This window comes from Tachyglossus aculeatus, chromosome 16, assembly GCF_015852505.1.
Source record: "Tachyglossus aculeatus isolate mTacAcu1 chromosome 16, mTacAcu1.pri, whole genome shotgun sequence".
Taxonomy (NCBI): domain Eukaryota; kingdom Metazoa; phylum Chordata; class Mammalia; order Monotremata; family Tachyglossidae; genus Tachyglossus; species Tachyglossus aculeatus.
The window spans coordinates 13,045,678-13,062,158 of record NC_052081.1 but is presented as its reverse complement, the minus strand read 5'-3'; the positions used below and the strand labels follow the sequence as shown (position 1 = coordinate 13,062,158).

The 16,481-nt window shown below is 44.7% G+C and overlaps 1 protein-coding gene across 2 annotated transcripts in view; it reads right to left on the bottom strand.

The window, feature by feature from the left end:
* The window catches only part of RGL1 (ral guanine nucleotide dissociation stimulator like 1), a 151,843-nt gene that overhangs the window by 114,691 nt on the left and 20,671 nt on the right, over window positions 1-16,481 (bottom strand). For both annotated transcript variants that reach the window (XM_038757773.1, XM_038757775.1), the window contains exon 2: window positions 6,192-6,361. In XM_038757773.1, the coding sequence (XP_038613701.1) occupies window positions 6,192-6,323 (132 nt within the window). In that variant the 5' untranslated portion in view covers window positions 6,324-6,361. The remainder of the gene's footprint in view (window positions 1-6,191; window positions 6,362-16,481) is intronic.

Genomic DNA, 16,481 nt, shown 5'->3' with positions numbered 1-16,481 from the left:
CTATGACTTGATTTTTAAAGTTTTTATAAAACTTAAGAGGCTTTCAGGGAATAATTTAAGCTTTTCTGGGGTCCTTGAATTTTTCAAGATTTCTAAGTTTAATAGTTCCGGGCCTGAAAAAAAAACCCTTAATGTTCTTTTAGAACCTCTAAGGAGTCAAATATTCAAATTCAAAATACTTTAGAGAGCTAACTTCCTGTTGTACAACCAATTAAGAAGCTGCCCAGGCTCAGCGAAACTATGAAAAACTCATATGAAAATACAAATATTTATCCCCAGAGCAAAAGAAGAGGATATCAAAGAAACAAAGTAGTAACTTTATTGTATAACTAATGTGCATAATAACTACCAAGCACCTTGAGATATCTGGAGCACTTTATAAATACAAGCAATAACAATTATTGCTTTTATAAACCAGAGTCAAGGACTTAATTCCGTGCCAGAAAGAGTGAGATTCCTCAGAGACAAATGCAGAATAGTAAACTTCAGAGGAAAACAAAACAAGAGTAACTCTAAAATACAGTTGAGAAGCAGTATGACCTAATGGATAGAGCTCGGACTTGGGAGTCAGAAGGACCTCAGTTCTAATACCGGGTCTGCCACTTGTCTATTGTGTGACCTTGGGCAAGTCACTTAACTTCTCTTGCTTCAGTTACCTCATCAGTAAAATGGAGATACTGAGCTCTCCGTGGGACATGGACTGTGCCCAACCTGATTAGCTTGTGTCTACCCCAGCACTTAGTACAGTGCCTGGCACTACCTTTTTTAATGGTATTTAAGGGCTTACTGAAGACCTTAACAAATACCATTAAAAAAAAAAATACAGAAATCATAGTGGACCCTGTGGGAGTCAGCAATTTAGTGCTGTCTTTGAGAGCATAAACTGAGATGTATAAATGGGAATAGACCTCAAGGAAATTGGAAAATAATCCTAATATACTCAACAGGCATTCCCTAACTTCATTTCTGTGTCTACTTTCACTGCCTAACTTTGGAGAGATGTGGAAATTCTGGTTCAAGGCCAAAGGAAAGCAACAAAAGTAATGAAACGATTAGAAAACGAAACCTGCAGGTAACAGCTGAAGGGATCTTCATCAGAAACAACGGATGCGCCTCAGTCCTGAGATTTCAGAACCGTGAGCTGTGTGGAGGGACAGATTTGAGGACTCAAATTGCCTGACTGGGAGAGCTGTTGATGATGCACCTTCTTATTCTTGTCAGTCATACTCCTGCCAAAGTACAGAATACAACCAGTGGGGAGGCAGGACTGCAATATAATGCATAGTGCCGGCAGAAATGTTCAGGACCTATTTATGACCGCAGTGACCGGACCGCTGCAAGTACTGGGCTCTCGGGCCATGACCCGAAGACAATTCCCTGGAACCCAATGAGGTCTTTTCTGCTCAGACGGGCGAGCCATTCCAGGATTTCTGCTGGCACTCTTCACTCCACATTGTTCTTCGGTCAGAAACCTTCACCATTTAGAGTAAAGGTCCAGCTGGCCAAACTGGAACAGGCAAGTCCACTGAGCCACGCTGCTTCTCATACGGGTAAATATATATAGGAACTATGCAAAAAATGCTGACCACCCATTTTCCATCTTCTCTGAAGCTGAAATAAGAGGAAATGGGTAGGAAAGATTGAGGTTACAAATAAGGAAAGCATTTCCTGAAAGGGAGAGTTGTTAAACTCCCACAGTGCACTGGTAGTGAAGGTGGGAGTTGCCCTCCAGCTCACTTGTAGTAGACGAAGGGGAGAAGAAGGTGATGAGCAGAAAAAGAGGAGGACAAGGAGAAGGAAGGGGAAGAGTCAGAACTGGAGGTCACTACAATGAGTCAGTAAGTTTCATGGAAACAACAGGCCTGGGCTGACCCCACTGTCTTGGAGTAGCCCTGGCAAGGGTAGGAAAATAAGACCATATGGTTGCAGATGCTGCTACTTTAGACTCTATGTAAAGAAATTAATAGTGTAATACTTACACTCTATTACGATCTGACTGTCTCCATTATATTATCTTTGACTATTTCCTGACCAGCCCGGGGCCTTCCTGAATCCTAAATCTCAGTTCCTTCCAGGCATTCCCAGAAATACATCTGCTCCTTCCAATCTTGCATCTTCCCAGGTTGGAAACTCTCCCTTCTCCTGCTCTCGCTAGCAACTGTGTTTCTAGAACTTTCTGCTCGCAGTGCCTCAGTATTTAGCGCTCCAGATGCTTTGCATTTCTACTTTGGATTATCTCAAATTTCCACTTGAACACGAACATTTCTATTCAAAATGTTTAAACATCTTTACACGACAACGAGGAAGCAGTGCTGAGCCTAACTAATCCTCTGACATGGTCGGGACTGTATCTCCGGGCTCCGGGCCAGAACAACCTCCCTCCCATCACCCCCTTCCCCTCCACTCACTGAGCTGGCATCCCCGTCACTGACCCTGGCCTGGACCAGCCCAGAGGAGAAGAGTAGTGGGAGCCACAGTGGGGATGCTGAGAACAGTAAACGGGGCCATAGTAGAAGTGGGGCAGAAGAATGACTCCTCTGCCTCTTGCCTAAGGCTATTGTCATAACCACCAAGTGCCCTGGGAGGGAATACATTAGCCTGCAGCAACTGTGAAAGCAAACAAGAGCTGAAAAGCTAATTTCCCCAGTGGGGGTTCCTTTTCCGAAGGTGGTTTATTATCATTACTTTTTTAATATCCACATATGTTGTCAATTTCTCCAAATTCCAGTAAAGCTGTAATGTATTGTATTATTAGCAAGGCCTCTAGGTTAGCCTCAGGACTGAAGAGCTGGTACAGGACCCCGAGGGATAAATTAAACTGTGCCACTGCACAGACATCGGGTCATCCCCCTTAACGTGCCCTGAGGGCCTCTGCCTATCCCAGGTAGGCAGAAGCAGCAGCTCTGCTTTTGATATTAAGGAGACTCAATAGGGAAGTAGCATGGCCTAGTGGAAAAGACATGGACCTCGGAGTCAGAAGACCTGGGGTCTAATCCCAGCTCTGTCGCTTGTCTGCTGTGTGGCCTTGAGCAAGTCACTTAACTTTTCTGAGCCTCATTTACTTCATTTGTAAAGTGGGGATTAAGCCTCCCTCCTTCCGACAAACTTTGAACCCCATATGGGGCTAGGATTGGGTCTAAACTGATTATCTCTTACCTACCCTAGAGCTTAGAACCCCGTGCCTGACACATAGCAATTGCTTAAATACCATAATTATTATTATTATTATTATTCAATATTGTCCTCAATCACTTATCGCTCCACCCCGCACCATTTCTAGGTATCCGTTAAGCACTTAGTACTAATAATAATGATGGTATTACATGTATACTATGTGCCAGGCACTGTAGTAAGCACTAGGGTAGATGCAAGTTAATTAGGTTGAACCTAGTCCACGTCCCACATGGGGCTCACACTCTTAATCCCCATTTAGAGATGAGGAAACGGAGGCATAGAGATGTTAAGTAATTAGCCCAAGGTCACAAAGCAGACAAGTGGCAGAGGCCGGATTAGGACCCTTAGGCCCATGCTCTCCCCACTAGACTATACTGCTTCTCCAGTATAGATGTCTGCCATACTTTCAGGAAACCCCCTTTTCTCCTCCCCACAAATGAAGTGCACTTCCAACTGCTATTTGGGCCCAGAAACATTTTCCTGGACGGTGAAGTGAAGGCTTTGTCTTTGCCGGCCAAGCTCAGAAAAACAGTTCATTCCAAGACCATGAGCCAAACAAAGAAGGTTGGATTGGCTGCTAACGTCCAAGTGCTTTTTCAAGAGAAAGCCTTCCACATACCAATCCTGTCTCATTTTATCCTCTCCAAGGGTTTGGCCTCTTCTCATTCAAATGACTGTCAACTGAGGAAAGTGAATTAGCAGTTAGAATGATGCAAGGTTTTACAGCCCAGCCCCTTCACCCCTCCCGGTCATTAACTCCTAACACTAACTGCTGGAGGGCTATTATGAGGGACACACAGGGGTAGGGCAGTGGGAGGGTGTGCATTTCAGACCTCAAAACTTGATCCTGAATGTGATGTTCTGGTGCACCTAAGCCCAGGGCTGTGTCATTAGCTGCTTTCTTTCCAGAGCAGTCTGCAGCCTGAAGGGTTTTGTTGGGGGTTTTTTAAATGCCATCTGCACGTCTCTCTTCCTCAAAAACCTCCAATGGGTCTCCTTTCCTCTCTGCAACAAACAGAAACTCCTGACCATTGGTCTTAAGGAACTTCGTCAGCTCTCCCCCTTTTACCTATCAACTTTCTTCTCCCACTTCACTCCAGTTCACATTCGTTGCTCTTCCCAAGCTCACCTTCTCATTATGCCTTATTCATAACTCTCCCACCTCTGACTCCTTGCACAGGCATCTCCTCTGGCCTGGAACTTCCTCCCACTTCAAATCCACCAGACCACAACTGTCCCCACCTTGAAAGTTCTCCTGAAATTCCACCTCCTCCAAGAAGCAATATTCTCCAAAGCCTCCATCAGCCCTTTGGAGCCCAATTAGGTACTCAACTATTTAGAAACTTATTTTCAATAAATGGTATTTACCGAGTGCTTAATATGTGAAGAAAACTGTACTAAGCACTTGGGAGAGTGCAACAGTGTAGATGGACATTCGTTCATTCAATCGTATTTATTGAGCACTTGCTGTGTGCAGAGCACTGAACTAAGCGCTTGGGAAGTACAAGTAGGCAACATATAGAGATGGTCCCCACCCAACAACAGGCTCACAGTCTAGAAGGGGGAGACAGACAAGAAAACAAAACATGTAGACAGGTGTCAGAATAAAGAGAATTATAGCTATATGCACATCATTAATAAAATAGAGTAGTAATGATCCCTACTCTCAAGGAACTTACAATCTAGTGGGCGAATCAGACATTAAAAAATTAAATTATAGATGGGAGAAGCATCACATCCATCTTTACATTCTCTTCTTCCTCCTCTCTTTAAATTATTTTAAATTTGTCTCCCCCATTGGACTGTACATTGCTTGAGAGTAGGGCTCATTTTACACACACACACACACACACACACACACACACACACACACACACTGTACACTGTACTCCCCCAAATGCATAGTACAATGCTGACACAAAGTAGGAGCTCAACAAAGACTATTAATTGATTGACTGAGGTTCCTGAAGGAATTTACAAGAGGGACACTCCTAACGGACATTCCTAGCAGACCCCTGTTTCCATTAACCAGACAATTAAAAAAATCTTCAGCCCTCAGATACTCTGGACCTTAGTCTAATCTTCTCTCACTAATATTTTTTTTTTGGTTTAAGATATTGCTCCCTTTTCGTGTCCATCAGAGAACCCTAATTTAATGTCAGTAATTGCACCGTTTAACGCTTACTGTGTGCCAGGCACTGTACTAAGTGCTGGGGTGGATACAAGCAAATCGGGTTGGACGTAGTGCCTGTCCCACATGGGGCTCACAGTCTTAATCCCCGTTTTCCAGCTGAGGTAACAGGCACAGAGAAGTGAAATGACTTGCCCAAGGTCAAACAGCAGGCAAGTGGCAGAGTCAGGATTAGAACCCAAGTCCTTCTGATGCCCAGGCCTGTGCTCTAGCCACTAGGCCAAAGATGCCTTTCCTCAATTTCCAAGTAAACAAAGGGGCTGGGTGGCCACCGCAGGGCCAGGAATTGTTCCACAGTATCCCAACCCTATTTAAGGTATTCCCAACCCTCTGCCACCTCATACGCCAGTACACTTCCCAAGTTGCCACTAACCAACTCAAGGCAGAGCCAGGGGAAAGCAAAGTCACTGGCAGGAAATTGTGCCTTACAGGCATCTTCTTCGGCCTGTTCTTGGCTTGGCTTTGACCATGGACGGAAACGATTTCTATAGCCAACAACCAACTGGCATGAACTGGGACAACCGTGTCGCCTTCTCAGTAAAATACCATAATTTCCGAGTCATTACCAACTCACCACGTATTATATGTTCACACAAAGCTCAATCATCCTTTCCCCCCACATTTCCCAGATGGAGAAACTGAGAGCTGAGGAGTTTACTCAAAGCCACATAGCCTTGTAAGTACAGCCACTGACTTTCCATCTTCTCTCCTCCAGATCACATGTCTCTGCTCTGACACTTCACCAGCTTCACCAATGGACCGATGAATGGTGAGATTAGAGGGGCGAACCTCAACAGATAAACCACACTACCTCAAGTTGACTTACCTCCTCCATCTTTAAAACATCCCATATCCGGGTCTGATCTTCCCCCAGCCAGCATCCTCTGCTCTCTTGATTGGATTGAAGTTTTGTCACAGATGCCACTTGAATAGCCTGCCCCTCAGTCTTCCCATCCATCTCTGAAGAGCCAGAACCAGCTAGGAGGCATTACAGCTCTGAGGGAAAGAAGGTGGTTTGGGTTACTTTTAAACCCGCAATCACATACAGACAGAGTTAGAAATTTAGGAATGTGCACTCTAAGCCTTGCTGTGTTGCCAATACACTGATTTAATTATGTAAATGAGGACAAATCCACATGTTCAGGGCTAATAACCAAAAGAGCGAGTCTAAAGGAAATTAGGCAGTGGGTCTAAAAGAAATGGAATCCATTGTGCCTCCCTTTTATATTCACTTTTGTTTGGGTTTCATAAGAATCCAAATATATCTCTTTCAAATAGAGGCTTGGATCTCCTTGGCCTAGAAAGATGAAAAAAAAATTCTAGCCTGTTTCATGGGCTTGTTTTTGGAGATGAGCTACTCACAGTGACTGTGAAGCACTTTGAAAAGCCTAAAGAACTAAGGGCAGGCCCATGAATAACCTCTGAGCTAAAGGTAAAGAAACAAGCCAAAGCTGTTTCAAGGGCTGAGCTGATGCTGTAAATCACATGATGAATGACGCTTACATGCACACATGCAAGGAAATAAACAAGAGAGCTCCGTGGCTTTTTCTGCCAAAAAAATAAAATAAAATAAACAGGCAGCATGGAGAAGAGCCAGATTAGTAGGGCAGGAAATGCCATTGTTATTATTCAAGATATTATTGTAAACAATAAATAATAAAATGAAATAAAGCGGAAAAACTAAATAAAAGGGTCCTGCCTGTCTTTTGTAAACTTTAGAAAACTAAAAGCAATGCCCAAGCTACAAAATCAGAGGGCGGATACTGAAACATCTGGAAAAACGTAATCGATCCTGCTGACGCCAGCGCACTCAGATAAAACACAAAACCGTGAACCCTGCTGTTTTCTCTTCTATTTGACCAACCTATACACGGAACTCTACTGTTGATTCATTTCCAACATGCGTCCCTTAAACCATCTTCAGAAATCAGAGGCTAAAAGAATCATTTAAGTCACCCAGAAGCACTGACCCAGACAACAAATCAGACATCTCTGGAGCCTGTTCGGATCCCATTCCGGTCTGTTTCCAGCTAAGACCATAGGGTCCAATCAAACTGCCCTAGCCAAAGGCTGGTCCAGGAGTCCGGGGGGCAGGTCTGACTGCCCCCAGAGGACCCATTCTCAACTGGAAGCCGGCCCCACCAAACATCCACCCTGACGAAAGGGGAAGGAGTACAGAAACTGACTTGATCTCCCAGATTCTCCAGGAGTGGGAGTGGATTCCCCAGACCGGAGGGAGACTTGAGCCATGTGTTCAACTGGAACTAAAACGATAAATGGAAACGGCTTAAGGATATGGCTTGGGGCAAGGGGTGGGGCGGGGAAGTAGGTGGACAGAGGAGTGACGTCAGCTTTCAGCGCGGTACAGTGACAAGTTCCAGATGAGACATGAACACCACCTCTAGGCCGCAATGCTGATTGGAGGGAAGACGCAGGTAAACGCTTCATCTGTGACCTTCCCACAAAATCTCACTTTTTCCAGGACAAATTAAGCACGCCAGTGGAGACATCACCTTCTCTGGGTTCAAACCAGGATGGATACCACTTCAGGATCTTGGGCTTTCATCTGGGTCTCCTCATTGAGGCCCTCTACACGGTAAACTCGTTGTGGGCGGGGAATGTGTCTGTTATGTTGTACTCTCCCAATGCTCAGTACAGTGCTCTGCCCACAGTGAGTGCTCAATAACTATGACTGATTGAGTAAAGGCAGGGAGGGATAAACAGCCAACAGGAGCTCTTCCAGGATCCCAATGGGGTAGAAATTGGAAGAGGTGTCCCAAGTCCTGGAGTGGTAACAGAAATAGTGAGGGACGTAGCATACATCAGTGCTCAAGCAGTGGCCAGAGTGGTGAACCAGTCACGGCTGGCAGGCTACAGTCACCCTGTTTCAGGCAACTAGATAGCTGTTGTCAGCCAATCTTGTTTTCTCTGATGATTCATCTCCTTCCTCTCTGAATACCTCTCTGGCTGCTCCTTCTTGGTATCTTCCCCCCCCCCGCCCCCCCGCCCCGCCCCGAGGTAGATACAAATTAATCAGGTTGGACAGTCCCTGCCCCACAAGAGGCTCATAGTCAAAGCAGGAGGAATAACAGGTATTGAATCCCCCATTTTACAGTTGAGGAAACTGAGGCCCAGAGAAGTTAAGTGACTTGACCAAGGTCACACAGCATGCAAGTGGCAGAACTGGGATAAGAACCCAGGTTCTCTGACTTTCAGGACAGTGCTCTTTCAGCTAGGTCGTGCTGGGGTGCTCAGGCACTTAGTACCGGACTCTGCACAGAGTTAGCACCCAATAAATACCATGAATTGATTGCTGAATTGTTACGAAAGCACACCGAGTCCCTCAATCACATTTTGAGGCTCTGGCACCTTTCTATTCCCACAACCATACCTAGAATCACAGCTGCTTTTTGCCCCCAGAAAAACCTCTGAACAGATGGAAGTCATTGACACCTTCCGATTCTTTGTCTCCCTGCTGAGAATGAGCCACAGGCTACAGGTCGAGTGGTTGCCAATGGCAGGGGCAGGGCCGGCAGGAGAACTGAGTACACACCCTCTCCATGAGACCCTAACTTTCAGCAGGAGGATAGGCAGGCTTGACCCAAAGTCCTAGGCATTAACTGCTAACACTTACCCTTGTACTGATCTCAAGATTATCTCTCGACTATTCCGCACCCTGGCTCTCCCTAAGTTCTCTCCCTAAAATACAGTATTTGTGTGTCCATTTCTACCAGAAAACGTTCACTGAATGTATGCCAAAATACTAGCATGGCCTAGTGGAGAGAGCATGGCCTGGGAATCGGAGGACCTGGGTTCTAATTCCAGTTCTCCTACTTGCTTCATGTTTGACCTAGAGCAAGTCACTTCACTTCTGTGTGCCTAAGTTACTCCACCTGTCCCATAAGGGACAGGGACTGTGAGCAACCTGTATTTACCCCAGAGCTTAGTACAGTACTTGGTAAATAGTAAGCATTTTAATATCACCATTATTCTTTACAAAAAAAATTATAATGCTGTTTCATTTCATGAAATGCCTTTAACTCTCACCCAGGAAGTCAAATATTGGATTTTGAGAAAAACTTTAGGTGTCAACTTCTGATTCCATCACATCCCTGGTATTTTTTTATGGTATGTGTTAAGTGCTTAGTATGTACCAGGCACTGTACTGAGCACTGAGGTAGATACAAGCTAATCAGATTGGACTCAATCCATGTCCCCGATGGGTCTCACAGTCAGTCCATTTTACAGATGAGGTAACAGGCAACGAGAAGTGACTTGCCCAAGGTCACACAGCAGACAAGTGGTGGAGCCACAATTAGAATCCAGATCCTTCTGACTCCCAGGCCTGTGGTCTAACACTAGGTCATGCTTCTTCTCTAATCTAAATACAAATTGAACTCTGAAAGGATCTTTAAATACACTCTTGTTTTGGCAATTCATGCTCATGGTATTCCTCATCTCTTTTTTAAACCCCCCCCCCAGGATTCATTCCTTCACTCAATTGTATTTATTGAGTGCTTACTGTGTGCAGGGCACTGTACTAAGTGCTTGGGAGAGTACAATACAACAATAAACACATTCTAGGACCATAATGAGCTTACAGCCTTATCTCCTTTTTCCTTTTAAGCTAATATTCCACTGAAATTTTTCTCTCAACTAAGACAAATTGTGGGTGGGTTGCCTCCTTAATTTTGCCCCAACTATTTAACTTAAATCCAGATCTACAGTTGTCCTTTAGGTTCACAGGTAATGCAATTGTCCATAAGCTGTATCCTTACATATGGATATAGGCTAAAGGATCAATGAGTAGCCGACATCTCTCTCTCTCTCTCTCCCTCTCTCTCACTTTCTCATTACATTACTATCTGCCCCTTTAAAGGGTGCTTCTGCCCTCCCTGTTTGGGTTGCCACATTCAAAAGAGGCTTGGGTGTATTCCTGAAATCTACTCTTCTCAACTGACCCTCCTGCCTTGAGGCTATAAGGTGCTGGGCATTGCTTTGATGCTGGTAGGCAGACCGCATTCCAGCCTTTAATGGCAGGCTGCTGGACAGACAGACACTCACAGATGCACCTGTTGGCTGCATAGATCTTACCCCAGAATCAATCAATCGTATTTATTGAGCGCTTACTATGTGCAGAGCACTGTACTAAGCGCTTGGGAAGTCCAAGTTGGCAACATATAGAGACAGTCCCTACCCAACAGTGGGCTCACAGTCTAAAAGGGGGAGACAGAGAACAAAACCAAACACACTAACAAAATAGAATAGATATGTACAAGTAAAATAGAGTAATAAATATGTACAGACATATATACATATATACAGGTCCTAGGGCCCCAGAAGGCCCTAGGGGCTGCTTTCAGTCACCAGTGATCAACACTCAGACATCTGGATGGCCCGAGTGTCATTTTCCACCATGTTAATATCGATCAATTCATTCACTAAAATCACTTGAACATCAACTGTGTGTATAGAGGTGTATAATGCTTGCTTGTGGGGGCATGCGATGAAAGCGAACGACAAGGTCCACACACACTTCCAATGAATTGGAATGTATGAGAAACTGGTGAGACCAGACTATGGCAATGAAAGGAAGCAGCACAGGCCTGGGATTCACAGGACTTGGGTTCTAAACCCAGTTCGGCTACTTGCTTGATGTGTGACCTCGGGCAAGTTACTTAACTTATCTGTGCCTTAGTTTCCAAATCTGTAAAATGGGGATGATACACCTGTTCTCCCTCCCTCTTAGCCTGTTGGCCTCATGCGGGAGAGGGACTGCGCCTGACCTAATTACCTCATATGAATCCCAGCGCTTGGCATATAATAAGCATTTAAATACCACTATTATTATTATTATTACATCCAGCGCCAGCTTCAAACACTCAGTGTCCTGAGGCAGGGAAAAACTCAACCGCCTTGTCCTGCACCACCTTATATTGTGCCCACAAGCAACATAACATACTGGCATAGAAAACATTCTGTGGATCAGCATTCTTTCACTGCTGTCCCAACTCTTGTGACACTGGCCCCATGGTCAATCCCCGAATGGGCAATCCCAATCAATCATATTTATTGAGCGCTTATTGTGTGCAGAGCACTGTACTAAGCGCTTGGGAAGTACAAGTTGGCAAATATAGAGACAGTCCTACCCAACAGTGGGCTCACAGCCTAGAAATCCCAGGCAGCAATGCTCTGAGACCTTGATGTGTGCCCACTAGCAGACCACTTCCAACCTGCCCCCATCTCTGTGAAGGCCCAAGATGTTACCACCTTCAAGGAGGGCTGGGTGGCTGCCACTTGTAGGGAGATGCCACACTTCAATCCCTTCTGGTGTCACATCCTGAGGCAATGGCTTACCTTGCTAACTGCCTCAAGCTGACCTGCCTACACACTGTCCATCACGACTTCAAATAATGATGCACAGTAATAGGCTGACCTGGAGTCTCTCTCACACTGGTCATCCAGGAAATGGTACTGGCAATTTCAGACTGATGTTCGACACACTTGCTGAGCTGGAGTACAGTGTCAATCTTGCAAGGGGTGGAGACCTTTTTCCCCATGTTTCTGCATCACTGCTTACTCAGACTTAAAATCTCCCGTAACTTCATCAGCTGTTAGTGCAGTGGTGATGGTCTGTCTGGAGATAGTCTTATATTATCTTTTCCAACTACTTTCTGCTTCCACATCACCACTACAACCTAGATTTGCACACTTTATTCACCCCACCCTCATCCCCACAGCACTTATACATATATCTCTAATTTATTTGTATTAATGTCTGTCTCCCCCTCTAGGCTAGATTGGAAGCTCCTTGTGGGCAGGGAACGTATCTACAACTCTGTTATACCGTAGTCTCCCAAGTGCTTAGTACAGTGCTTTGCACACAGTAAGTGCTCGATACCATTCATTTGTTTTTAATGTTTCACCATTTACCAAACAATACGCTACTTCCTTCTCTCTCCATTACAACTTAAGCTTCATGCCTATACGTAGTCCTATTTATGTAGCATTAACAGGCTTCAATTTTTTCAACATTAGTCCTTCTCTCTGCACAGAGATAACTGTGAATAAGCCCTAAGCGCTAGTCCTCTGACCCCTTTTTAACATGCCATAGTAAACATAGTAACAATAATAATAATGATAGTATTTGTTAAGCACCTACTATGTGCAAAGCACTGTTCTAAGTGCTGGGGAGGTTACAAGGTGATCAGGTTGTCCCACATGGGACTCACAGTTTTAATCCCCATTTTACAGATGAGGTAACTGAGGCCCAGAGAAGTTAAGTGACTTGCCCAAAGTCACACAGCTGACAGTTGGCAGAGCTGGGATTTGAACCCATGACCTCTGACTCCAAAGCCCATGCTCTTTCCACTGAGCCACGCTGCTTCTATTGATGGTATATAAAACTGGTCTCAAACCCTAATTAAAGTCTGTCCATTCCTGTGGTTATTTATTTATTTTTTTTAAAAAAAAGCTTATTCTTGGCCTGTTATATACATCAACAGGTCCGCTTGTTTTCTTGGGATATTTAATAACACCCCCAAAATGACCCTAAATTATCATTCTTTCTTTACATACTATTTTTTTTTTGAAGGAAACTTCTGGGGTTGGAATGGGGTATTTTTACTTCTATTGTAATTCCCCAAGTCCTTAGTATAGTGCTTTGCTCTTGGTAGGTGCTAAATAGTGATCGATTGTTGGAAATAATTCTTGAAGAATAAAGCTGAACATAATAACCAGTTCCTTTCTGTCCCAAGAGAATGGGTCTTTATTTTTCTCCATTACAGGAATGCTTTCCTGCTGCCTCTTTGCAACCTACCTACTGACACTGTGCTAGTCTATGATTCCTTTCCTCCATCCAAAACCCAATTCTGCCCAGAATAATAATCTGCTCTCACTGGTTCCAATCCTAAGAATTTCTACCATTTGCCCCCCGCCCCCGGTTTTTTTTAATGGTGTTTTTTAAGCACTTAGTTTGTGCCAGGCACTGTACTAGATGCTGGGACAGAGACATGTTGTCATCATTGCTGTTGTTTATGGTATTTGTTAAGTGCTTTCTATGTGCCAGGCACTGGGGTAGACACAAGCTAATCAGGTCAGACACAGTCCCTGTCCCATAAGGGGTTCACACTCTTAATCCCCCTTTTATGTATGAGTGAATTTAGATACAGAGAAGTGAAGTGACTTTGCCCAAGGTCACACAGCAGACAAGTGGCAGAGTCAGGATTCGAACTCAGGTCCTCGGACTCCCAGGATCACGCTCTTTTCAGTAGGCCATGCTGCTGTCCTGTTCTGGATCGTCCATCATCATTACTTTATGTGCTCCTACCGCCCCCTTCCCAGCCTCCTCATCTTGCTCTCGCTGAGTTGAGGTGCTTTTCTAGATGGGGAAACAGGTTTGTTTATCTCGGGGTATCTGCCACTATCTCCAGTTCCTCCCTGTGCTTCCCTTTATCTAGGGCAGCTTTCACTGCCTCCACCCTGTGCATTTCAGAATCACTAGAAGCTCTCCCCTCCAGAGGTCACCTTTCCCTTTTGGGCCTCTCCCCTAGTCCCACTTGAGGGAGGCAGGGTCATATAAACCAGAAGGGCAGTCTTGTAGTATTTACTCCACTGGCTTACATCTCTCAATTTCTGGCTTCTCTTTTTATGCCTACCTCATTACAGAGGCCAGTTTTAAAAACAGTACAAGGGGTAGCAGTATTTCTTTGGATAAATGTGAGACCATCCCGACAAAACAGATTCCAGGACCTGTAGCCTTCGGGCCACTTAAAAACTGAGTAAATCAGGAAGGATTTTCAGGGCACTAGGGATATAAGATAATCAGCTTGGACACAGTCCATGTCCAACATGAGGCTCACAGTCTTAATCACCATTTTACCAATGAGGTAAATAACGCACAGAGAAGTTAAGTGACTTGCCTGAGGTCACACAGCAGACAAGGGGCAGAGCCAAGATTAGAGCCCAGGTCCTTCTGATTCCCAGACCAGTGCTCTATACATGCTGCATCTCAATATTACCTAAGTCAGTGTGCTCTGCAATGCATTCTTAGATACAAAATGTATTCTGTAGACACGATTCAGATTGTGATAGGCAGATCCTGCCCACTCACTGGGCATTTCAATTTGCTGGCTAATTAAAAGCATTGCCAGTGAGAATTTTCCGGTGCTTGACAGGTTCAGTCAGGGGCCGGATTCTAAAATTTAGAGCCAGCGGGGCTGTAGCCGCACCTTCCTTGTTGAATTGGAGTCAGCTCAGTGGGACAGATGAGTGAAGTGGCAAGAAGCATCGCTATCCACCACTCTAAGCACAAGATACCCATGACCCTTCGGTGTTGGGTATGCTTCTGCTGAGAGGAGCTAGGAAGAGCCGCGGAGAAGCCCTGGGCGTCAGTGCCTTTCCCTCAGGGCCGAGCATGCTGCTACCCACCTCATCAATGGTCCTAAACGAGGCCCACAAGTCAGGTGAGTTCAGGGTCCTGCCACAGACTCTTCGGTGGGTACCTCTGATTCCAGACCACACTCGACTGGCTTTGCCCTGCAGCTTCAAACACTATTATCATCATCAAATGCCATCGAGTCATTTCTGATTAACAGCAACTAACTAGGAAACACCAGGGGCCGAGTTACCGAAACGCACACAAATTCTTTAAAAATGGGTCACCTGCTTTTCTCATGCTATTCCTCAAACTCTTCCCCTGCTCTAGAAGTCTCCCTCTTGATCTGGATCCTTTTGGACTCCCTTATTTTTATGATCTGATGCAGGAAAGGTAAAATTCATATGCTCTTCCTTTCCTCTCAGAGTTCACCAGACACTCCACTCCAAATTTAAATTATTTATGTGTACTGTAACAGGATATCCAAGCAGCTGATGTATGGTGAGCAGAAAGGGGTCATGAACAAGTCCAGAAAAAATATATTTAAAGACAAAGTGAAGCATGGTCACAAACAACGCAACCTAGCAGTGGACTACTGGGCAACCACTGTAGAAAACAGAGCAGCCTGGCAGGCGGCAATCAATCAGAACAGCGGTTGCTCTCCTTGAGCAAAAGCTTCATTAAGATTGGGTTACTAAGAGGCAAACAAAGCAGTGTGGCCTACTGGAAAATGCATGGGGCTGAGAGTCAGAGGACCAGGGTTCTAAACCCAACTCTGCCACTTGTCCGCTGTGTGACCTTGGGCAAATCACTTTACTTTTCTGTGCCTCAGCTACCTCACCTGTAAAATGGGGATTAAGACTGAGCCCCAGGAGGTACATTGACTGTGTCCATCCCAATTAACTTATATCTACCCCAGCACGTACTACAGTGCCTGGCACATAGTAAGCAGTTAAATACTCAAAAAAAAAAAATCTCAAAAACATTGGCAGGTACCGTTTGGGGCAAATGCATTAGTTGCTACAAGGATTTATCACTACATGCAAGTGCAGAAAGGAATGTTGTTCATATATTTTCAGCCACACACATATGGATTCGATCTCCATCTTGGCTATCTTGCTGCCAGCCTCTCGCCCATGTCCTGCCTCTGGCCTGGAACTCTCTCCCTCTTCATATCTGACAGATGATCACTCTCCCCACCTTCAAAACCTTATTAAGAGCACATTTTCTCCAAGAGGCCTTCCCTGACTAAGCCCTCATTTCCTCTTCTCCCACTCCCTTTTGAATCTTGCACTTGAATTTGCACTCTTTACTCACCCCACCCTCAGCACCATAGCACTTATGTATGTAAGCGCTTAATAAATGCCATCATTATTATTATTACATATCCATAATTTATTTTATTTATATTGTCTGTCTCACCTAGACTGTAAGCTTGGTAGGCAGGGAACATGTCTACCAACTGTCACACTGTACTCTCCAAAGTACCTCGTACAGTGCTCTGTACACAGTAAACACTCATAAATACGACAGAGATATATAGGAGTTATTGAGTTACCGGAGAGTGATGTGTATTTTCATCAATGAAAACAAATTTTCAAAGATGAAAACATATATATATCCCTCCTATTGTGTTATTAGGAAACTTCAAAATCAGGAAAACTCATGCTGTAGCATTCACCTGTTCCGATACCATGCAGTTTCTCCACTAATGCAGCATGTCAATCACAAAGAGGATCA